The sequence below is a fragment of the Bos mutus genome, chromosome 8, assembly GCF_027580195.1.
Source record: "Bos mutus isolate GX-2022 chromosome 8, NWIPB_WYAK_1.1, whole genome shotgun sequence".
Classification (NCBI taxonomy): Eukaryota; Metazoa; Chordata; class Mammalia; order Artiodactyla; family Bovidae; genus Bos; species Bos mutus.
Genome location: NC_091624.1, coordinates 73,749,581 through 73,774,462, shown reverse-complemented (window position 1 = coordinate 73,774,462; position 24,882 = coordinate 73,749,581). Strand labels below are relative to the sequence as shown.

General features: G+C 38.9%; 1 protein-coding gene across 2 annotated transcripts in view; it reads right to left on the bottom strand.

Annotated features, from left to right (window-relative positions):
- The window catches only part of IL33 (interleukin 33), a 79,690-nt gene that overhangs the window by 14,384 nt on the left and 40,424 nt on the right, over positions 1–24,882 (bottom strand). The window contains exons 2-4 of one of the 2 annotated variants that reach the window (XM_070375863.1): positions 17,759–17,810; positions 8,178–8,333; positions 5,345–5,452 (exon numbers count right to left, since the gene is read on the bottom strand). In XM_070375863.1, coding sequence (XP_070231964.1) covers positions 5,345–5,441 — 97 coding nt within the window. In that variant the 5' untranslated portion in view covers positions 5,442–5,452; positions 8,178–8,333; positions 17,759–17,810. The remainder of the gene's footprint in view (positions 1–5,344; positions 5,453–8,177; positions 8,334–17,758; positions 17,811–24,882) is intronic. The other variant, XM_070375862.1, reaches the window with a different exon arrangement.

Sequence of the window (24,882 nt, the reverse complement as noted above, 5' to 3'; positions counted from 1 at the left end):
TCCAGCCCAGCGTTTCTCATGATGTACTCTGCATAGAAGTTAAATAAGCAGAGTGACAATATACGGCCTTGATGTACTCCTTTTCCTATTTGGAACCAGTCTGTTGTTCCATGTCCAGTTCTAACTGTTGCTTCCTGACCTGCATATAGGTTTCTCAAGAGGCAGGTCAGGTGGTCTGGTATTCCCATCTCTTTCAGAATTTTCCACAGTTTATTGTGATCCACACAGTCAAAGGCTTTGGCATAGTCAATAAAGCAGAAATAGATGTTTTTCTGGAGCTCTCTTGCTTTTTCCATGATCCAGCAGATGTTGGCAATTTGATCTCTGGTTCCTCTGCCTTTTCTAAAACCAGCTTGAACATCTGGAAGTTCGCATTTCACGTATTGCTGAAGCCTGGCTTGGAGAATTTTGAGCATTACTTTACTAGCATGTGAGATGAGTGCAATTGTGCAGTAGTTTGAACATTCTTTGACATTGCCTTTCTTTGGGACTGGAATGAAAACTGACCTTTGCCAGTCCTGTGGCCACTGCTGAGTTTTCCAAATTTGCTGGCATATTGAGTGCAGCACTTTCACAGCATCATCTTTCAGGATTTGAAATAGCTCAACTGGAATTCCATCACCTCCACTAGCTTTGTTCGTAGTGATGCTTTCTAAGGCCCACTTGACTTCACATTCCAGGATGGGAGAATTTGGAAGAAGGTATACTCTGATGTTTGAAGTAGCTGAAACTGGTATGAGGGTTGTGTTCTTGAGAGGAAAGCATAAAGCTGGCATGGCTATGAGAACTCTGTTGAAGAGAGTGTTCCATTAGGGTCAAAGCCTTTCAGACTTACTGTTGCCATTTCCTATGTCTCCATCCTGCTTGATATCCGAGGGCACTGTCTTTAAAGGCTTTTAAGTAAATTCTCATAACCTATAATTTTATCATAGCAACAGCATGATGAAATCCCTCAGGCATGTCATGGGAATGGGCCCAGAAATTTTTTTTTAATTCTGCTACAGAGAGAGCCAGACCATGGCTGACAGGAACTGCCGAAGTGAGTGACTTCATCTTTCTTTTTTCCCCCAAGCACTAATTTCACCAAAGGTCTCCCCTCACTGTTTACTATCTTTGACCTGTCTGTGATATTTGATCTGGGGACCACATCCTTTCTGAATCCTTCTTCCCTTACTGTTGTATCATCACTCCTCTTGGATTCTTTTTGTTCCCCTCTGATCACTCCATCTCTGTCTCTTTGTTGTTCTTCCTTCTCTGCTTGCTCCTAAAATGTTGGTCTTCCTAAAGGTTTTGTCCTTTGTCTTTCTTCTCAGTTTAGACTTTCAGGGCAATCTTGCTTGCTCCAATGACTTCAATCATCTTTTTATATGTTGATGATTCCCCAAACTGTAAGTAGACCTTTGGTCTCTCTCCCAAGCTTTGTATCTTTTGTTTTTTCTGCACAGAAATTTTGATGCCATGGGGCATTTTGACTTAAGTTCCCAAGAAAGGCAATGCCAAAGAATGCTCAAACTACTACACAATTGCACTCATCTCACACGCTAGTAAAGTAATGCTCAAAATTCTCCAAGCCAGGCTTCAGCAATACATGAACCGTGAACTTCCAGATGTTCAAGCTGGTTTTAGAAAAGGCAGAGGAACCAGAGACCAAATTGCCAACATCTGCTGGATCATGGAAAAAGCAAGAGAGCTCCAGAAAAACATCTATTTCTGCTTTATTGACTATGCCAAAGCCTTTGACTGTGTGGATCACAATAAACTGTGGAAAATTCTGAAAGAGATGGGAATACCAGACCACCTGACCTGCCTCTTGAGAAACCTATATGCAGGTCAGGAAGCAACAGTTAGAACTGGACATGGAACAACAGACTGGTTCCAAATAGGAAAAGGAGTATGTCAAGGCTGTATATTGTCACCCTGCTTATTTAACTTCTATGCAGAGTACATCATGAGAAACGCTGGGCTGGAAGAAGCACAAGCTGGAATCAAGATTGCTGGGAGAAATATCAAAATCCTCAGATATGCAGATGACACCACCCTTATGGCAGAAAGTAAAGAGGAACTAAAAAGCCTCTTGATGAAAGTGAAAGAGGAGAGTGAAAAAGTTGACTTAAAGCTCAACATTCAGAAAACAAAGATCATGGCATCTGGTCTCATCACTTCATGGCAAATAGATGGGGAAACGGTGGAAACAGTGTCAGACTTTGTTTTTTGGCACACCAAAATCACTGCAGATGGTGACTGCAGCCATGAAATTAAAAGACGCTTACTCCTTGGAAGAAAAGTTATGACCAACCTAGATAGCATATTGAAAAGCAGAGATATTACTTTACCGACAAAGGTCTGTCTAGTCAAGGCTATGGTTTTTCCAGTGGTCATGTATGGATGTGAGAGTTGGACTGTGAAGAAAGCTGAGCACTGAAGAATTGATGGTTTTGAACTGTGGTGTTGGAGAAGACTCTTGAGAGTCCCTTGGACTGCAAGGAGATTCAACCAGTCCATTCTGAAGGAGATCAGCCCTGGGATTTCTTTGGAAGGACTGATGCTGAAGCTGAAACTCCAATACTTTGGCTACCTCATGTGAAGAGTTGACTCATTGGAAAAGACTCTGCTGCTGGGAGGGATTGGGGGCAGGAGGAGAAGGGGACGACAGAGGATGAGATGGCTGGATGGCATCACTGACTCAATGGACATGAGTTTGAGTGAACTCCGGGAGTTGGTGATGGACAGGGAGGCCTGGCGTGTTGTGATTCATGGGGTCACAAAGATTCGGACACGACTGAGCAACTGAACTGAAAGCATCCCTATTTCTATCTATGTAGAACCTCCTGAATTCTAGATATCTTGACCCAGATGACCTACACCTACCCCAAATGCAAATACATTTACAATTAAAAAAAATAAACTTTTTCTTTCTCTACCCCCAATATATTCCTGAAGAATTCCCCATCTTTAAAAATAGTACTGCTCTCTGCCATTATCTGCCCAACTTTAAAATCAGAAAGCTGAGAATTATCCATTTCCCCGCCTATCTCCATTCTTCAATTTATTCAGTTTGTTATTAAGCCTTATTGATTTCATTTTCTGAATGTATCTGAATTTTAGTTTTTCCTTTGCATTCTGTCATCTTAGGTCAGGCCCTCATCATCAGTCCCCTAAGATGAATGCAGTAGACCTCTGACCAGTCTCTGTTTCTTCTCTTTCCTCTTTACTCTATCTTCACTACCACCAACATGATCTATCCAAAGTAAAAATGTCTTATTATTTCCCAATTAAACATTTTCAGTCATTCCCTGCTATCCACAGGATAAAGTTAAAGCTCCTTCACTGTAACAGAAGATTATCTTATAGACAAATCCAAACTAAAGGGGAGGTCCCTACTCTGTTCTGCCTCCAGCTATTGCCATGTAGGGATATGTGGGCCCAGTTGTTGCTAGATCTTCAAATTTCTCCTGAGAAGCTGTAATTCAGATTTTTATGCAAAATCTCCCAATTTTTATATGTTACCTCAATTGAAAAACAACAGTAACACTGTTCAGGCCAACTAAAATACTTCTGTTGGATGGATATGGGCCAAGGCTTCCTTATTGTGACTTCTGAATAGATCCATAACGACACTGGATTGTCAGGGCAGGGAAAGGATTAATGGGTATGAGGGAGAGGAGATAGTAGGGGAGAATGGGCTAACTCTAAGGAGTAGCTTCCTGGAAAGGAGATACATTTGGGGAGAGGCTTTCCTCTAGTTTCCTTCAGAACTCCTGAAGTTCTGTACTGTGTTGGCACTAGAGGTGAAATGCTCTGGTGCTGACCAGAACTCATGTGGGATCTGACTGTATGGATACTGGTAGAGGTTAAGTACTGAGTTTTGTGGCTTTTCCACTGTGTAAGATCCTGCTAGCCCAGGGGAGGAGAAGGTATTAAAATGGACTTTGTTGCTTGGGTACTCAGGGCAGTTTATTTACAAAAATAAGGTGTGACATTTCTTGCACCTTCAGTTTTGAGAAGCAGTTCATATCTGTCAGATACCACACATTTATCTGTTGAAATTTTAGCCAAGAGTGTTTAAATAATGACAATTTTAGTATTAAACTGAACCAGTTATTATTGGAAGGGAAAAATCTGCTAAGGAATGATAAAAATAGTGTAATGTGACTTGGGGATAATCTTAATCATTGTTTCTCTAAATGGCATAAATAAGCTGTTGGGTCCATTGCACCCTTAAAGGATGGGTTACGTTTTCATTTTCTATTAATGCCAGTGACTCTGGTGTATATTCCCAGCCTGCTGCCTCATATCAGCATCTATAGAGAGCCCACATCTTCTAGGGTACAAAGAAAATGCATTCTTTATTAAGAGGGAATTTGGGGGCACAGAGTCACTTCTAATGAGTCACTGTTCCTGAAAGGAGCATTTTGACTCAGACATAAATAAAACAACTAACTTAGCTGTGATTTCCTGGCGATTCAGAAACCACAGCAGATTGGTCTTCCTACTTATAAGAGAGGAGCATTAATGGGCCAGAGCCTCAGGGAAGACAGAAATGATATTCTGTCTGACATTGTTTTCTCTTCTAGCCTTACATGTTCAGGGAAATGAAGAGGAGCACAAAAGACAAAGATATGGAGTCCCACTACCATTTTTCATTCTCTTTTTTCTCTCAGTACACCAGAGCTCTGTTAATTCTCTTGTGTTACTGCTCTCAAATGAAAAACATGAGTGTAAATTTGCATAATTCTTTCCTAGGATAGATAATTTTAAGAATCAAAGATGTTAATAATTCTTTCATCTTGAAGATATGGCTACTTTTTGATTTTATCTGCCCTTCGACTTATTTCAGACACTTTGAGTTTGCCACTAGATAAACTTGAGCATCATTTGGTCAGTTCTGCTTTATTTGGTGCCTGGATTATTCAAATACCTTCACTTGTTATTCTCTCCCTTATCTGAAGTCAAGAACAAAAACTTGATATACCAAAGGTCTTAAAAAATGTTTGTTGAATAAAAGTCAGTCAGTTTAAATTTTTGTTAGGTGATCTGGGAAAAGTTTTGGGATTCAGTGGCAGTAGGTTTGGGTAGAGAAGGAATTGATATGACAGGCTGTAATTATATTTATCACTATTAGCAAGTTTAAATCACCTAAGCCACTCCTGTTCTGTGATATATCAAATAAACAAAAGTTGGCCCTTTATAGTCTGATTTTACAACCAAAGCCTTCTCTATTATACACTTATGAGCCATCTTAGTAGTTTTTAATAAGTTTGCATGTATAAACATTGGAATAATAAAGATTTGGTAACAGATAAACAATAGTGTGTAAAACAATCAGAAAGACTTAAGTCCTTACTTCTCAACTTGGGAGATTTTACCAAGGCTTTGCCTGCTGAGCATTTCATCTTTGCTGGAGAAATTTTGGTGGTTGAATACTTCATTTTAGGCTTCATTTTTCAGGCTTCTGTTGAATTAAAGTATAATGTTAGTTCAATTGTCTCAACTTGAAAACAAACAGAAACAACTGTGGCTAACTCAATGTAAAATTGATAACAAAGCTACATAGAAAAATAATTCAGTAAAATTTGAATATAGTATTCTGTATACACACACACACACACACACACACACATACTAGAACTATTGTCAGAGGGTGAAAAGAATTCCAATCTTAAACTTTACTTTGTGGGCTTGTTGTTAGTGGAAATATTGGTTTTGAAATTCTGAGACTTTTTTGCTATACTATGGAATAGAACAATGTATTGGTGTTATAGGATTTTCACTGCAGGGAAAAGGAGATATAAATATAAAATAAAAATAGAAAAGAAAATCCCTCTAGTGCTAAATTTGAATTATCAATATCAATGTGCCTGTATCTTAGTTTCTAACTACCTTTTCCACTGAAGGGAACAAGGATTCTAGATCTGGGTTGGGAAATAATAGAAGTGAATACTGAGTATGTCATTGTGCCAGAAAGCAGTGAATCATTCAAAAACTAGTGAGATTGTGTCAAAAGGACATAGGAGTCCCCTTGAAGGGTCTCCTGTTGCACAAATTTGGCATAGTTTGAGCATCAGAAAAAATGATGGTAATTGACCATAAAGCATTTTATTTAAAAAAAAAAAAGCTGCAAGTCCATAACATTTCTTAAGAATGAATAAGATTTATTCATTATGGAAGGAATGATAGAATTAGAAAAATCACCATTTGCAGCCCCCAATTTAATATTTGATTCAGGCAAGGATCATCAATGATGCTGTTCCTTAATTATCAAGCTGGGTCATAGTACCATTTTGAAGGAATATGGAGTTGTCCTATAAATTGCCTAGGTCAGGAAGATTCCCTGGAGAAGGGAATGGCTACTCACTCCAGTATTCTTTCATAGAGAATTCCGTGGACAAAGGAGCCTAGTGGGCTACAGTCCGTGGGATCACAGAGTCAGACATGACTGTGTAACTAACGTTTTCACTTTCACTTTCATGTGTTCTTTCAGTAGGGTACTGCAACCAGGCTTCATGGTCAAGGTAAGGCACTGTTGCTGTGGTTTGTGGAGGGAGCAAGATTGCTCCTCCAGTCTTAAACTTTCTCTAATATTACCTGAAGTTCTATAATAGTTAATACTTCTTTTAGTAAGCATTGCTTTCTTTGTGCTAGATTTTAAAGAAATTGAGTCCAAATTATCCCAAGAGTGGTTATTATTTAAATCTCTTATAAACTTCATTAGGACCAGTTCTTCTAGCAGAGTAAAGGAGGAACATTGAGTTCCTGGGTTAGAGGACTCATTGGAAAATAAACTTCCTGCACCTTTACTTTTGTCCCTTGCCAAGTCCCCAGTAGGCTGAAATTCCAAATTTTCTTGTTTAAATGGAACTAGAATCTTACATAAAGCCATTCTATTTACAGCCTGTCTGATGAGCAAAATCCTTCAATGATAGCATAATTGAGATTCCCTATTCTGCCCCTAGAAATGAATGTATCATCCATGGGAGTAAATATTATCCTCAAAGAGCATGAGGGACTCGCATCAATCCTTACCTTCTTCTTCTGATTCTGCCACCTTTATTGATCAAGAACAGTTGAAGATAAGAAGCAGAGAAACTTAGACATCATTTACTGAGCACCCCACCCTCCCAACTCTAGTTGAGTAGGCTAGGACTGAAAGGTTAAGTGCCTCGCCCAGGTTCACAGAAGCAGAACCAGGACTAGAATCTAGTCTCGTGATTTCCATCTTTATGCCAGAGCTTCCTGACCCTGGCTATTCTCTTCTCCCTCCAAATGTAGAAAGAAAGTAAGCAGAAATGAGAATTCAGCTTCAAATGCTCAAGCAATTGTCCAAATTCTTTTAAATAATAAATTTCAGAATATGATATTTAATTTCTAACCATAATGTGGGATAGTGCATTTTGGTAGCTTTATTGTGTTAAATTTTAAATTGTACAGAAAATAGTTCAAATAGTACCCTGCACACAGTAGGTGTTCAGGTAATATTTTACTGATAACATGATGATTACATTGCAGGATTTGTTTTTCTCTTTTATCCAATAATCCTTATGTCCTAGAAAAAAGATCTCTTGGATAGACATTTTTAAAAGTTGTATTTTCAAATAAATCTGGGAAATATTTCAGTCTATATTCCACTTCTTGGAAAGTCAGAATTCATATTAGCATAGTAAAGGTGCTAACATTCCCTCACTGTAGAATTTGGATACTTTTGTTTAACTAATTATTTTCAGTGATTATTTGATCTCGAATAATCTCCTCAACTCACTCTGTTAACATTCCCATGGTTAGTTTGAGAGAACACACTTGGAGGAACTCTGTTCTAAACCAGTATTAGCCTGCGGATTCATGTAAGATAGATAAGAAAATGAAATATAACATTTAAAATGGAGTCACGGACACAGAAAAGGTCAACTGCTTTTTAAGGAGCATGCAATAAGTCAAAAACAGGAAATATTTTCTAATCTTTGTCTGAAAGACAAAACATTTTCTTTAAACAACCTACAAATCTTTTACCTTAAAAAATACAATCACTTAAAAAAATTTTACACTTAAAAATTTACTGTTTATTCTCTTATTTTAAAATCAGAAATATTAGAGTATGGCATTGTAAATGCTACTGGTTTTTTTGAGCTGCTCTTTCCAATAATATATGGCACATATTCTCGCATACTGGTTATGATACCCACCTAAGTTATAAATGTGAAGGGCTGGTCTCAAATGATGAGGCTTCCTGTTGTCCACACTTGGTAGTAGTTGATGCAGTTATATTCCAACTCCAGTTATATATACACACTCTTGGATTAGGCAACGTTGGGTGACAGCATTAGATGAATGAGGCAATCCTAACAGAGCCAGTTGAATGGGTTAGAATGGGTGGGAATGCATTCTCATTCCCACAACTAAATCCTAAACAAAGCTTTTTTTAGATTATTTTAGCCATAGCACTTTCAATGAGTTATACTCAGTTAATCATTAACTTTGATAAAACCTCTATCATTTGGACTCTACATACTGTTTGTTACTCACTGTAGAGCATATAAGGACCCAGATTATTTAATTGCCTTTCTCTTTCCTACAGAAAGTTGAGAACTTTTCAAGTAATCTTTTTCTGGTTATAAAAATGATATATGTACACTTAGAAAATGTGTAAATGACAGGAAAGCATGTATACTGTGGATCCTAACATTCTTTTTTTCAGTGAATAAGTACTATATATATATTTTAATAAAAAGTAGAATCATACTGCTAATGTTATTTTGTAAGCTTTTTCATTATACAGTTAACACGCATCATAAGCATAAACATGACATTTCTACATGTCAGAATAATTCTTTTTACAGGAAGCATTACAAATTGTCATTTAACAGACCGATTCCTGCATGCTGTTTTCTATTTCTCAAGGATTTTCTGTTCCTTATTGGTTCCTATTTGGAGAACGAGTAGAGCTGCACACAGTTCTCAGGACTGAAGTCATAGGATGAGACATGCAGTGACTCTTTGCAGCGTCAGCGACCTTGTATGTATTAGACTATCCATATTGTGGCTATTGATAAAAATTCATCCTGTGTAATAGCTGAGTAATCATCTTCAGTTCAGTTCAGTTCAGTCGCTCAGTTGTGTCCAACTCTCTGCGACCCCATGAATCACAGCACGCCAGGCCTCCTTGTCCATCACCAACTCCCGGAGTTCACTGAGACTCACGTCCATCGAGTCAGTGATGCCATCCAGCCATCTCATCCTTTGTTGTCTCCTTTTCCTCCTGTCCCCAATCCCTCCCAGGATCAGAGTCTTATCCAGTGAGTCAACTCTTCGCATGAGGTGGCCAAAGTACTAGAGTTTCAGCTTTAGCATCATTCCTTCCAAAGAACACCCAGGACTGATCTCCTTCAGAATGGACTGGTTGGATCTCCTTGCAGTCCAAGGGACTCTCAAGAGTCTTCTCCAACACCATACTTCAAAACCATCAATTCTTCGGCGCTCAGCTTTCTTCACAGTCCAACTATCACATCCATACTAGAAAAACCATAGCCTTGACTAGATGGACCTTTGTTGGCAAAGTAATGTCTCTGCTTTTGAATATGCTATCTAGGTTGGTCATAACTTTCCTTCCAAGGAGTAAGCATCTTTTAATTTCATGGCTGCAGTCACCATCTGCAGTGATTTTGGAGCCCCCCAAAATAAAGCCTGATACTGTTTCCACTGTTTCCCCATCTATTTGCCATGAAGTGATGAGACCAGATGCCATGATCTTTGTTTTCTGAATGTTGAGCTTTAAGTCAACTTTTTCACTCTCCTCTTTCACTTTCATCAAGAGGCTTTTTAGTTCCTCTTTACTTTCTGCCATAAGGGTGGTGTCATCTGCATATCTGAGGATTTTGATATTTCTCCCAGCAATCTTGATTCCAGCTTGTGCTTCTTCCAGCCCAGCATTTCTCATGATGTACTCTGCATATAAGTTAAATAAGCAGGGTGACAATATAAAGCCTTGATGTACTCCTTTTCCTATTTGGAACCAGTCTGTTGTAAAGATATATAAGCCTGCATTTCTGCTAATAAAGCACCCTTGCTCCATCAGAGCTTGGGTCCCCGTGTCTGTCTTTCTTTCTCTCTCTCTCTCTCTCTTTCACTTTCTTATCGTCGACTCCGGACCACCAGGTTCCGGTCCATTAAAGGACCACAAGAACAAATATACATAATCATATAAATATACTATAAGCAATCTTGTATTGATTAATTCTTTGGCTGTTTCCAGTTTTTCCCTTTTCTTCTTTTCTGCTATAACCAGTGTTGTAACTGACAGGTCTATGTGTGTGTGTGTTTTTGTGTTGTGATTCTGGTAAGCCTTTGTAAGTTCATTGGTAGCATACATTCCTTGTAGCAAGATTTCTGGATCAAACTGTATAAGCATCTTATATTTTGATAGATATTATCCAACTGACTTCAAAAAGTTTGTACTGATTTATAATTTCAGCAATTCAAGTGTGTGCCCTTTCTCCATTGCCTTAGCATCAGGGGTCCAGTGGGGGTAGGGGAAGTCATCACCTTTAAAATGTTTGCTTTCTAAAGAGTGGGAAATAGCTCATGTTTTGAATTTTGTTTCTTTAATTATTTAGTGAGATTTAACATTTTTTTTTAAAACATATTTGTTGTCAGTGTCTGTAAATTAATGACTTACATGGACTCTTTGTAAATTAAGAGGTGAAATTGTTGTCTGTGAAAAAATTTCCCCAGTACCAATTATTACTTTATTAATTGCATTTAAATTTTTTGACAAAAATTTTCAAGTATTATGTGGTAAATTTTTTAAAGATATTTAAAATTTTTATTTTTAATTGAAGGATAATTGCTTTACAGTGTTGCACTGGTTTCTAGCAAACATCAAGATAATCAGCCGTAGGTTTACTCATGTTTGATTGATTTTTTGCCAATTTATTTATTTTTTAATTGAAGGATAGTTGCTTTACAGAATTTTGTGGTTTTCTGTCAAACATCAACAAGAATCAGGCATAGGTACACCCATGTTACATGGTAAATTTTAATCAACTTTTCCTCCTATAACTTCTGGATTTTGTGTCCTGCTTTGAAGATGCCCCCTCCTCAAAGATTATAAATTAATTTCTCATGCCACTTTCTAAAAGTTTTATTCTTTACTATTTAATATTTCAATCTTTAATCACTTATTATGTCTAGTATAAAGAGTAATTTAGGGATTTTTTTTTCCCCCAAATGCTTATCCCAAACACCTTTGTAATCCAATTTAGATAAAGTGAGGCTTCATATGTTATGTGGGGAGTAGAATGCAGGGAGCTGCGAATATAATGGTAAGGAGTTTGAGTTTTACTCTGTAGCTAACAAGAATCTTTTTTAAGTTTTTTAAGCAAGTGAGAAATATCAAAGATGTGTTTTATGAATGTAATTTTATGGCTGTATGAAGGACTAGAAGAAAGGAAAGAACGCCAGTTAGGAGGCCAATTAAATAACCCAGGCAAAAAGCAGTGAGAATAGAGCTAGGGCAGTGTCAGTGAGACTAGTCAGGCAGGGATGAAGGTGATTAGTGCTTCAGGCGTATTTCATAAGTCCTTGAATGTTGAATGAGAAAGGGCTCCAGAGATCCCTGGTCCTACTTCCATTGTCACATAGCTCTTTAGTGGCTGAGTCAGGATTAGAACCAAAGTTCATTCACAGTTCAGTGTTGTGTCTGCCACAGAGCCTCCATAGCTCTTTTTGGATGTGGGTATATCAGCTCTGGACAGGGGAAGGGAAGGCAAAGGGAAGTGAAATTGGTGCCAGTGGTCTGGTTAGGAAACTCATGTGAAGAGTTTCATTGACAGGAACAAGTAATGAGTAATATAGGGCAAATGGTATCTCAAATTTAAGGAACAATTATATGGAAATTTCAGCAGGGAGCTGGAGCTGGGTTGTGGGTTGAGAAGGCCAGACTTAGCCATGTGGATTTGTTCATTTGTGAAAGCATAACTGTTAATTATGTGGGAGCAAAGTGAGATTGGCTCAGCTGAGTGTGGAGCAGGAAGAGAAAGCTGTGTCTAGATGGAACTGTGGAGACTCTTACATTTAAGGGGTAAGAGAAGAAAAGGAGTTAGCAAAGAACATCAGAAAGAGAAGGAGAAAAAAAAAAAAACAGGTCATATTATGAAGGCTAAGAAAGCAGATCCTCTCAAAAAGGAACATTTGATGAGCAGTGCAGAGAACTAGCAGATTAGAGACCTTGGAGAGAGTCCTTTAAACATGGGAGGAAACTGTAGTTTACTGCACAGTGTGAAGAAGAAAGGAGAAAGACTTTTAAAAAAGTATAGTAATGAAAGGGAAATGCAGAGAGAATGGTATCTTGACAGCAGCATGGAGAAGGGAGGATGCTGCTAACTAGTCAGGTGAAAAGTCTAGGGCAAGTTACGTGATGTCTCTAAAGCCTCAGTTTCCTCATAATAACACTTTTTCTTATAATATTTTGAACTCATGGGATTTTTATGAGAATTATATAAGGAGGTACATTTTAAGCACTTAGCATAATAGCTAGAACATAGTAAAACTTAACACATTATTATTTTTTTTTATTAGAATATTAAACTCCTAGGTGTATTTCAATGTAGAGAGAAAGTAGTGAATGAGAAAGAGAAAACTGATATAGTTTTCTATATCAAAACTATATAAATAGTTTTCTATATCAAAGTCCCAGAGGAGACAGAAGAGAGAGGGGGAAAGAATACTAGTGGAAGGTCAGCTTTGAAAAGGAGGAGGCATATTTCTTTGTGTAGGAGAGGAGGAAAAGTGAGAGAATGGGGGAGATGTGAAATGTCAGGTCTAGGAACATGAACTTGAGGATCTTGTAAAATGGCTTGATTCTTGTTCATAAAGTAGGTTGTGAGAAGCTTTACAGCGATTAAGGGGAATATAAATATGCTTAAAAGACTTAACTAGGGAATGAGATAATGCTGTTCATGGATATCAAGCTTCATTTTTGGAAGATGAAAAAAATTTTGGAGCTGGATTATGATGGTTGCTCACTAATGTCAGTGTATTTCATATACACTTAAAATGATTAAAATGAAGATCAGATGTATTATATTTATTGTTACATTTTAGCACAATTTCTAAAGGTTTTAAAAATGGGAGTGGGAGAAGTAAAAATACAGATGCTTGTTTTATATTATAAACAGGTGAATTCCAGTGTTCTTATCTTGGAGGTAGATATGTTCTGATGATAATGGTGGTCAGGATGAGGCTTTGTGAGTGATCTGTGCATTGCAGGCGGGTTCTTTACCACCTGAGCCACCAGCAAAGCCCTGTAGAGGACTGCTGCTGCTAAGTCGCTTCAGTCATGTCCGACTCTGTGCGACCCCATAGACGGCAGCCCACTGGAAGGTTTGCCATTTCCTTCTCCAATGCATGAAAGTGAAAAGTGAAAGTGAAGTCACTCAGTCGTGCCCGACTCTTAGCGACCCCATGGACTGGAGCCTACCAGGCTCCTCCGTCCATGGGATTTTCTAGGCAAGAATACTGGAGTGGGGTGCCATTGCCTTCTCCGTGTAGAGGACTAAAGAATCATTAAAACAGGCAATGAAGTCAACTGAGGGTGATGATAGAGGAGGCAGCTCAAACAGAAAAGGATGTTGGGATCCCTGGTAAAAAGAATGGAAAGACATTAACATAAGTAGTTGGGCCCAGGGTTGAGGTTACCAAGGGCAGTGGAAAGTGAGAAATGTGCCGCTTCCTGTATTGGTGCTGGGAAATGGGCACACAATGAAAGAGAGTGGGTTTAAGAATAGTGGTGTCACCAGGGGAAAGCCATGTTTTAGACAACACAAGGAAAGAGAAGGAACTTTTTAAGAAAGAAGGAGAAAGAAGAGGGTAAGAGTGTACGTGTAGTGGAAAGGAACATTCCAGAGGAAATGACATACATTTAAATCACTAAACCCTGGAGAAGGAAATTGCCACCCATTCCAGTATTCTTGCCTGGAGAATTCCATGGACAGAGGAGCCTGGCTGGCCTCAGTCAATAGGGTCACTGAGAGTTGGATACGACTGAGTGACTAACACTAAATCACAAAAAAGTAAGATAAAAACCTGAAATGAGATTTTAATCAAGGAATAGTATCTTAAATAGAAATTCATTAGTTGGTAATTCATTTCTGAGCAACAACAACAACAAAAATGTATGCAATGTCATTTCCAAAGTTGCCATGTGTATGATTGCTTCTTTGGCTGGCTGAAGGCTCCAGATTGGATTGAAATCCAATCCAGAGTTGGATTTCATTCAAAGTGCAATGGGAAGCCAAAGAAGGGTTTTAAGTAATGTGGAATATGACTTAGTTTTTTAAAGAGTGCTCTGGCTGCCATGTGAGGAACAGATGGAGGGCAGGAAGAGAGAAGGAATGAAACCAGCAGGGAGTCTGCTTTAGTCTACATTCCACAAATACTGAGTGCCCATTAGTTGCCAGGGACTGTGTATTCCATCAGCATTAACCCGTGGGACACTGCACAACAGTTTTCATTTTACTTTGTCATATAATCTACATTTGATCACATGGAAAATTGTTTATTGAATCAGTAAATGTCTCTTATATGTCAGGCGATGCTCTTTGATTAGCAATTTCTCTCTTCCAAAATACTGATACCCTTAAGAGTGTTAAGTTGGCTGCTGGTCTTTCTTTCCTCTTTGTGAATTTTACTTTTAAAATAAATGAATTTAATCAAATTGGAGTGAGGAGTCTTGTTAAAATGCAGAGTTTAAGAGAAATTTTTATTAAAAATATATGTTCATTATGGAAAATTTGGATGATACAGAAAATAGAAAGTTTAATCTTTGATGTCCTAGAAAGTAGTTAAATGCTTTGAAAAGAAATATAGCTAGTAATCATTATAGAGAAATCCCAACCTCTCTGAGGTCCCGAGTTCACAAGTAGTATGGATTTGTATCTGCACAGAGTGCTAGGAATAACGATAATAAATCAAACACTTTTTTAGTGCCCAGCTAGGTGCTAGGGATACAGTAGTGAATAAAGCAAACTTCTTCCTGCCCTCCTGGAGTTTATTCTTTTGGGGGGAGATATATTTTGAGAAAATAACCATACAAATAAATTATTTATGAATATGATAAGTAAGAATTAGATTGATGAGGAAGTTTAAGGACTAGAATGGTACTAAGATAGTGTGGTCAGAGAAGGTGGCATTTAAGCTGTGCCCAAAGGGTGTGAAGAACATATGGCCGAGAGGGGACAGAGGATGACTTCTGGATAGAGAAAACTCCAGGGGCAAAGGCCCTGACAGAACTTGCAGTTTTTAGGGAACTAAGAGCGCCAGTGTGGCTGGAGCAGGTTGGGCAATTGGGAGAGTATAATGTAATGGGGTTGGAGAAGGAAGGAGGAAGAAACCAAGTAGGGCTGGGCCCTGGAGGCCAGGGGAAGGAGTTGTATTTCATTCAAACTGCAATGGGAAGCCAAAGAAGGGTTTTAAGTAATGTGGAATATGACTTAGTTTTTTAAAGAGTACTCTGGCTGCCATGTGAGGAACAGATGGAGGGAAGGAAGAGAGAAGGAATGAGACCAGCAGGGAGTCTGCATTAGTTCAGACTCTTAATAATGATGGTGGTGGCAATGACACTAATGGTGATAACAGTTACAGTATCTTGGGCATCTTCTGTGGATCACATGTTTTACATACATTGTTTATAATAGTCACCATATCACCAGTATTTGATATTATTTCCTCCATTTTAGAAGTGAGGAAATAGAGACTCAGAGTGATTAACTGTCTTGCAAAAGGCCACATAGTCAGTAAGTAGCAAAGGCAGAATTTGAAATCAAGTCCATTTGGTTCTTTCTCTTATTCCATGGGAGCCATTGGTAGAATAAGGTGAAACTGAATTCCCTGGCCTTCGATTCTATTCACTGTGTTGTCAGGCTTGCATGTACTTGTTTGTGCAGAGGAACTCTGAGGGTATGGTGGAATTATACTAACCCATTGTTGGGTACCAGAAAATTATTGAAAGAAGTCAGCACCCCAAAGTTGATCTTGGCTGGTAGGAGAGAGGGGAAATGGAAAATATGACTAAGCTTGGCAACACTGAATGCCTTAATTCTGAGAGATTTTACAGGGAAGCAGAAGGGAAAAGATAAGAGGGAAGTGTGCTCACACTGACCCTCTCCTCCACTGGTTGTGGTGGCTTTAATTTTTTCTTGGGGGAGAACTGATACAGAAGAAGGGGGCAACAATGAGATAGCACTCAAACTGAATCACTTCCTGTTCTCCTTTCCCCACCACTCTGAAAATTTCTACGTGCCGCCTAGGGAGAGGAAACACTCTATTAAGAAATCTGGCAAATCAGTCTATGACTTAAGCCAAATCTTTTGTGAGTTTTCAGGGAAGGGATGATGTGAGTTTCAGGGAGGGATGATGTGAGTTTTCAGGGAAACTTTCTTTTATGTATTCAAGGTAAATAACAGCATTTGTAAAACACTCTATGCTTTCTTACAGTTCCTCTAGATGCATCTTATCCAATCATTTTTATACCCTGGTGTGACCCACCCTTTCAAACTTTCTGGTCTCACACACCCCCTTCCTCATTACCCTGTACATTTTAGACCCACTGGATGATTTACTGTTCCTCAAGTTACCATGCGCTTTCACACCTGCATGCCTTGTTCAAGTTATTCCTCTTGCTAAATTTGTCTCTTCCCCTTTACATGGGAAACTTCTACTTAACCTTTAGAGCTCAATTGAAATGATTTTGTCTACCAATCCAATGGAATTTATTGCTTCCTTCCTTACTTGCTTATCATATCCAACGTTGTTTCTCTTTGTTTCCTCCATTGGCTGTTATCTCCTTGGGAACGAACATTATACCTTAGTCATCTTTTGTTTTCCAAGCAACTACTCATGAGCAGACACTCAATAAAATGTTGTATAATTTGTATAGGTCCTTGCAGAAACCCTACAAACTAGGCAAGGCAGGCATCACCAGCTGGACAGATGTGGAAGCCCTATCCAAATCCCAAAGATCACCACAGAGTGGTGTAGCAGGAACTGTGGGTTGAGCATTATGAAACTGGCACTACTGAATTTTGACCTATAAAAATAACACTTTTATATGACTCAACCTGATAGAACCCAGGTCTTCTTGTTCTTGGGTCAGTGCTTGTTCTAAAGCATTTAAAGAAGCTGACTTTGTTTAGTCTCTGGCTCTGTGGTTTTAGTGTGATCAACATTTTGAATTATTCAGTTCAATGTATTGTTTTATTCCCTTTGGTTTCCCCACCTCATGTCTCACATATGTGACAAATAGATTCAAGGAATTAGATCTGGTAGACAGAATGTCTGAAGAACTATGGACAGAGGTTCCTAACATCGTACAGGAGGTGGTGACCGAAACCATCCCGAAGAAAAAGAAATGGAAGAAGGGAAAGTGGTTGTCTGAGGAGGCCTTACATATAGCTGAGAAAAGAAGTGAAAAGCAAAGGAGAAAAGGAAAGATATACCCAATTGAATGCAGAGATCCATAGAATAGCAAGAAGAGATAAGAAAGCCTTCTTAAGTGAACAATGCAAATAAATAGAGGAAAACAATAGAATGAAAGAGACTAGAGATCTCTTTAATTGGAGATACTAAAGGAACATTTCATGCAAAGATGGGCACAATAAAGGACAGAAATGGTGAGGACCTAACAGAAGCAGAAGAGGTGCCAAGAATACACAGAAAAACTATACAGAAAATATCTTAATGACCAGATAACCACAGTGGTTTGGTCACTCACCTAGAGCCAGACATCCTGGAGTATGAGGTCAAGTGGGCCACAGGAAGTTTTACTGTGAAAAAAAAAAAAACTAGTGGAAGTGATGGGATTCCAGCTGAGCTGTTTAAAATCCTAAAAGATGATTCTTTTAAAGTGCTGCACTTGGGGGGCAGTCCTAAGATGGCAGAGGAATAGGACGAGGAGACCACTTTCTCCCCCACAAATTCATCAAAAGAACATTTGAACGCTGAGTAAATTCCACAAAACAACTTCTGAATGCCAGCAGAGGACATTAGGGACCTAGAAAAGCAGCCCATTGTCTTCGAAAGGAGGTAGGAAAAAATATAAAAGATAAAAAGAGAGACAAAAGAGGTAGGGATGGAGCTCTGTCCCGGGAAGAGAGTCTTAAAAAAGAGAGAAGTTTCCAAACACCAGGAAACACTCTCACTACTGAGTCTGTGGCGAGCCTTGGAACCACAGAGGGCAACATAAACAGGAGGAAAAATAAATAAATACTTAAAATCCACAGATTACATGCCCAATGGTAACTCCCCCAGTGGAGAAGCAGTGCAGACGCCTGCACCTGCCACTAGCAAGCAGGGGCTGGGCAGGGAGAAGCGGGCTACATTGCTTAGAGTAAGGACCAGGCCTGAATGCCCCGAGGGCAATCTGAGGAAACTAACTTGGGAAAGCAAACCAGACTGTGGGATAGCTATCGTGTGAAAAGCCCTAACCTAAGACACCACCAGGCCTGCTCACAGAACAAAGGACTGATTAGAGCTATGTGAAAAGCCCTAACCTAAGACACTGTCAGGCCTGCTCACAGAACAAAGGACAGGCAGGCGAGGGCAGCCAGAGCCGGAAGGGGGCAATCATGGCCCCAGAGAGGCATTATCTACCAAACTGCAAACAGGCTTTGTTGCTAACCAAGACTTCTTGCACGGTCAACATCCGCCTGAGAAGGTGTGCCTGTTGTACACCCAGAAAGCCAAGCGGCAGGGATGAGGGAGGCAATAAGTCACAGCGACCGCGCTCGCCAAACACCTGGTCACCTGAGCTGCTCAGACCTGGGAAGGGCACAAAATGCAGGCCCAACCGAGTCTGCACCTCTGAGGACTACCCAAGTACCTGAACCTGAGTGGCTTAGACCTGGGAAGTACATACAACCCAGGGCTGGCCTCAGACGGTTCCCGGCAGAACAACCTAGAGCCTAAGCAGTGTAGACTGGAAAACCACACATGCTGTGAGTGGGGATAAACCCAGCTGAGACACTGTGAGCACACACCAGTGTTATTTGTTTGCAGCGTCCCTCCCTCCCCACAGCATGACTGAACAAGCGAACCTAAAAAAGTGTCTACCACCACCCCCTTGTGTCAGGGAGGAAATTAGACACTGAAGAGACCAGCAAACAGAAGAAGCTAAAACAGAGGGAACCTCCTTGAAAGTGACAGGTGCAATGATTAAAACCCTAGTTAGTACTGACTACATAGGAAGGGGCCTATAGATCTTGAAAATTTATGCTGGGTTAAGGAATTATCCGAAAATGAATTGACCCCACACTGCCCATAACAACACCAGAGAAAGTCCTAGATATATTTTTACTATTTTTACTATCATTCTTTAATCTTTAAAAAAGTTTTTTTAATTTTTAAGTCCTCTATTACTCCTTTAATTTTCATTTTTGTAATCTACTATTACTTTTCAAAAAAAAAAGAGAGACCTATTTTTTAAAACAAACTTCATATATATATATATTTTATAATTTTTGTGACTTTTTTTCTTTAATATTGTATTTTTGAAAATCTAAACTCTACTCTAGATTTTTAATCTTTGACTTTTGGTATTTGTTATCAATTTTGTACCTTTAAGAACCTAATCTTCAGTACCCATTTTCACTTGGGAGTGAGATTACTGGCTTGACTGCTCGCTCCCCCTTTGGACTCTCCTTTTTCTCCACCAGGTCACCTCTATCTCCTCCCTCCCCCTTCTCTTCTCTACCCAACTCTGTGAATCTCTTTGTGTGTTCCAGACGGTGGAGAACACTTAGGGAACTGATTACTGGCTGGATCTGTCTCTCTCCTTTTGATCCCCACCCCCTTTATCCTCCTGGCCACCTCTGTCTCCTTCCTCCCTCTTCTCTTCTCTATATAACTCCATGAACATCTCTAAGTGGTCCAGACTGTGGAGCGCACATAAGGAAGTGATTACTGGCTAGCTTCCTCTCTCCTCTTTTGATTCCACCTCAAATGGCAACCCACTCCAGTGTTCTTGCCTGGAGAATCCCAGGGATGGGGGAGCCCAGTGGGCTGCCATCTATGGGGTCGCACAGAGTCAGACACGACAAGCAACTTAGCAGCATCTCATCCTGGTCACCTCTATCTCCCTCCTCCCTTTTCTCTTCTCCATGTAACTCTGTGAACCTCTCTGGGTGTTCCTCACTGTGGAGAAACTTTTCATCTTTAACCTACATGTTTTATCAGCAGTGCTGTATACATGGAGAAGTCTTGAGGCTACTGTAAAAATAAGACTGAAAACCAGAAGCAGGAGGCCTAAGTCCAAATCCTGAGAACACCAGAGAACTCCTGACTCCAGGGAACATTAATTGACAGGAGCTCATCAAATACCTCCATATCTACACTGAAACCAAGCATCACCCAAGGGCCAACAAGTTCCAGAGCAAGACATGCCACGCAAATTCTCCAGCAACACAGGAACATAGCCCTGAGCTTCAATATACAGGCTGCCCAAACATTTCATAACTCATTACTGGACAATTCACTGCACTCCAGAGAAAAGAAATCCAGCTCCACCCACCAGAACACTGACACAAGCTTCCCTAACCAGGAAACCTTGACAAACAACCCATACAATCCCACCCACAGCAAGGAAACTCCACAATAAAGAGAACTCCACAAACTGACAGAATACAGAAAGGCCACCCCAAACACAGCAATATAAACAAGATGAAGAGACAGAGGAATACCCAGCAGGTAAAGGAACAGGATAAATGCCCACCAAACCAAACAAAAGAGGAAGAGATAGGGAATCTACCTGATAAAGAATTCCAAGTAATGATAGTGAAAATGATCCAAAATCTTGAAAACAAAATGGAATCACAGATAAATAGGCTGGAGACAAGGATTGAGAAGATGCAAGAAAGGTTTAACAAGGACCTAGAAGAAATAAAAAAGAGTCAATATATAATGAATAATGCAATAAATGATATAAAAAACACTCTTGAGAGAACAAATAGTAGAATAATGGAGGCAGAAGATAGGATTAGTGAGGTAGAAGATAGAATGGTAGAAATAAATGAATCAGAGAGGAAAAAAGAAAAACGAATTAAAAGAAATGAGGACAATCTCAGAGACCTCTGGGACAATGTTAAACTCCCCAACATTTGAATCATAGGAGTCCCAGAAGAAGACAAAAAGAAAGACCATGAGAAAATACTTGAGGAGATAATAGTTGAAAACTTCCTAAAATGGGGAAGGAAATAATCACCCAAGTCCAAGAAACCCAGAGAGTCCCAAACAGGATAAACCCAAGGCAAAACACCCCAAGACACATATTAATCAAATTAACAAAGATCAAACACAAAGAACAAATATTAAAAGCAGCAAGGGAAAAACAACAAATAATACACAAGGGGATTCCCATAAGGATAACAGCTGATCTTTCAATAGAAACTCTTCAGGCCAGGAGGGAATGGCAGGACATACTTAAAGTGATGAAAGAAAAATAACCTACAGCCCAGATTATTGTACCCAGCAAGGATCTCATTCAAATATGAAGGAGAAATCAAAAGCTTTACAAACAAGCAAGCAAAAGCTGAGAGAATTCAGCACCACCAAACCAGCTCTCCAGCAAATGCTAAAGGATCTTCTCTAGACAGGAAACACAAAAAAGGGTGTATAAACTCGAACCCAAAACAATAAAGTCAATGGCAACCTTTTTCTCAAGCACACACGGAACCTTCTCCAGGATAGATCACATCCTGGGCCATAAATCTAGCCTTGGTAAATTCAAAAAAACTGAAATCATTCCAAGCATCTTTTCTGACCATGATGCAGTAAGATTAGATCTCAATTATAGGAGAAAAACTATTAAAAATTCCAACATATGGAGGCTGAACAACACGCTGCTGAATAACCAACAAATCACAGAAGAAATTTAAAAAAAAATCAAAATATGCATGGAAACGAATGAAAATGAAAATACAACAACCCAAAACCTGTGGGACACTGTAAAACCAGTGCTAAGGGGAAGGTTCATAGCAATACAGGCATATCTCAAGAAACAAGAAAAAAGTCAAATAAATAACCTAACTCTATACCTAAAGCAACTAGAAAAGGAAGAAATGAAGAACCCCAGGGTTAGTAGAAGGAAAGAAATCTTAAAAATTAGGGCAGAAATAAATGCAAGAGAAACAAAAGAGACCATAGCAAAAATCAACAAAGCCAAAAGCTGGTTATTTGAGAGGATAAATAAAAGTGACAAACCATTAGCCAGACTCATCAAGAAACAAAGGAAAAAATCAAATCAATAAAATTAGAACTGGAAATGGAGAGATCACAACAGACAACACAGAAATACAAAGGATCATAAGAGACTACTATCAGCAATTATATGCCAATAAAATGGACAACGTGGAAGAAATGGACAAATTCTTAGAAAAGTACAACTTTCCGAAACTGAACCAGGAAGAAACAAAAAATCTTAACAGACCCATCACAGGCATGAAAATTGAAACTGTAATCAGAAATCTTCCAGCAAACAAAAGCCCAGGTCCAGATGGCCTCACAGCTGAATTCTACCAAAAATTTAGAGAAGAGCTAACACCTATCCTACTCAAACTCTTCCAGAAAATTGCAGAGGAAGGTAAACTTTCAAACTCATTCTATGAGGCCACCATCACCCTAATACCAAAACGTGACAAAGACGCCACAAAAAAAGAAAACTACAGGCCAATATCACTGATGAACATAGATGCAAAAATCCTTAACAAGATTCTAGCAATCAGAATCCAACAAAACATTAAAAAGATAATACATCCTGACCAAGTGGGCTTTATCCCACAAATCAATCAATTCTTCAATACCCACAAATCAATGTAATACACCACATTAACAAATTGAAAAATAAAAGCCATATGATTATCTCAATAGATGCAGAGAAAGCCTTTGACAAAATTCAACATCCATTTATGATAAAAACTCTCCAGAAAGCAGGAATAGAAGGAACATACCTCAACATAATAAAAGCTATATATGACAAACCCACAGCAAACATTATCCTCAATGGTGAAAAATTGAAAGCATTTCCCCTGAAGTCAGGAACAAGACAAGGGTGCCCACTTTCACCACTACTATTCAACATAGTTTTGGAAGTTTTGGCCACAGCAATCAGAGCAGAAAAAGAAATAAAAGGAATCCAAATTGGAAAAGAAGAAGTAAAACTCTCACTGTTTGCAGATGACATGATCCTGTACATAGAAAACCCTAAAGACTCCACCAGAAAATTACTAGAGCTAATCAATGAATATAGTAAAGTTGCAGGATATAAAATCAACACACAGAAATCCCTTGCATTCCTATACACTAATAATGAGAAAATAGAAAGAGAAGTTAAGGAAACAATTCCATTCACCATTGCAAAGAAAAGAATAAAGTACTTAGGAGTATATCTACCTAAAGAAACAAAAGACATTATATATATATATATATATATATATATATATATATATATATATATAAAAAACTACAAAATGCTGGTGAAAGAAATCAAAGAGGACACTAATAGATGGAGAAATATACCGTGATCATGGATCAGAAGAATCAATATAGTGAAAATGAATATACTACTCAAAGCAATCTATAGATTCAATGCAATCCCTATTAACCTACCAACAGTATTTTTCACAGAGCTAGAACAAATGATTTCACAATTTGTATGGAAATACAAAAAACCTCGAATAGCCAAAGCTATCTTGAGAAAGAAGAATGGAACTGGAGGAATCAACCTACCTGAAGTCAGGCTCTACTACAAAGCCACAGTCATCAAGACAGTATGGTACTGGCACAAAGACAGAAATATAGATCAATGGAACAAAATAGAAAGCCCAGAGTAAACCCATGCACCTATGGACACCTTATCTTTGACAAAGGAGACAAGAATATACAATGGAGAAAAGAAAATCTCTTTAACAAGTGGTGCTGGGAAAACTGGTCAACCACTTATAAAAGAATGGAACTAGAACACTTTCTAACACCATACACAAAAATAAACTCAAAATGGATTAAAGATTTAAACATAAGACCAAAAACTATAAAACTCCTAGAGGAGAACATAGGCAAAACACTCTCCGACATAAATCACAGCAGGATCCTCTATGACCCACCTCCCAGAATATTGGAAATAAAAGCAAAGGTTCTGCACAACAAAAGAAACTATAAGAAGGGTGAAAAGATAGCCTTCAGAATGGGAGAAAATAATAGCAAATGAAGCAACTGACAAAGAATTAATCTCAAAAATATACAAGCAATTCCTGCAGCTCAATTCCAGAAAAATAAACGACCCAATCAAAAAATGGGCCAAAGAACTAAATGGACATTTCTCCAAAGAAGACATACAGATGGCTAACAAACACATGAAAAGATGCTCAACATCACTCATTATCAGAGAAATGCAAATCAAAACCACAGTGAGGTACTATTTCACGCCTAGATATCCATCAGCAGATGAATGGATAAGAAAGCTGTGGTACATATACACAATGGAGTATTACTCAGCCATTAAAAAGAATACATTTGAATCAGTTCTAACGAGGTGGATGAAACTGGAGCCTATTATACAGAGTGAAGTAAGCCAGAAAGAAAAACACTAATACAGTATCAGATCAGATCAGATCAGTCACTGTATGATTCTGTATGATTAAGCCATTTTGGAAGAGGTTGCTGTATCATTTCAGTTCAGTTCAGTCGCTCAGTCATGTCTGACTCTTTGCGACCCCATGAATCGCAGCACGCCAGGCCTCCCTGTCCATCACCAACTCCCGGAGTTCACTCAGACTCACGTCCATCGAGTCAGTGATGCCATCCAGCCATCTCATCCTCTGTCATCCCCTTCTCCTCCTGCCCCCAATA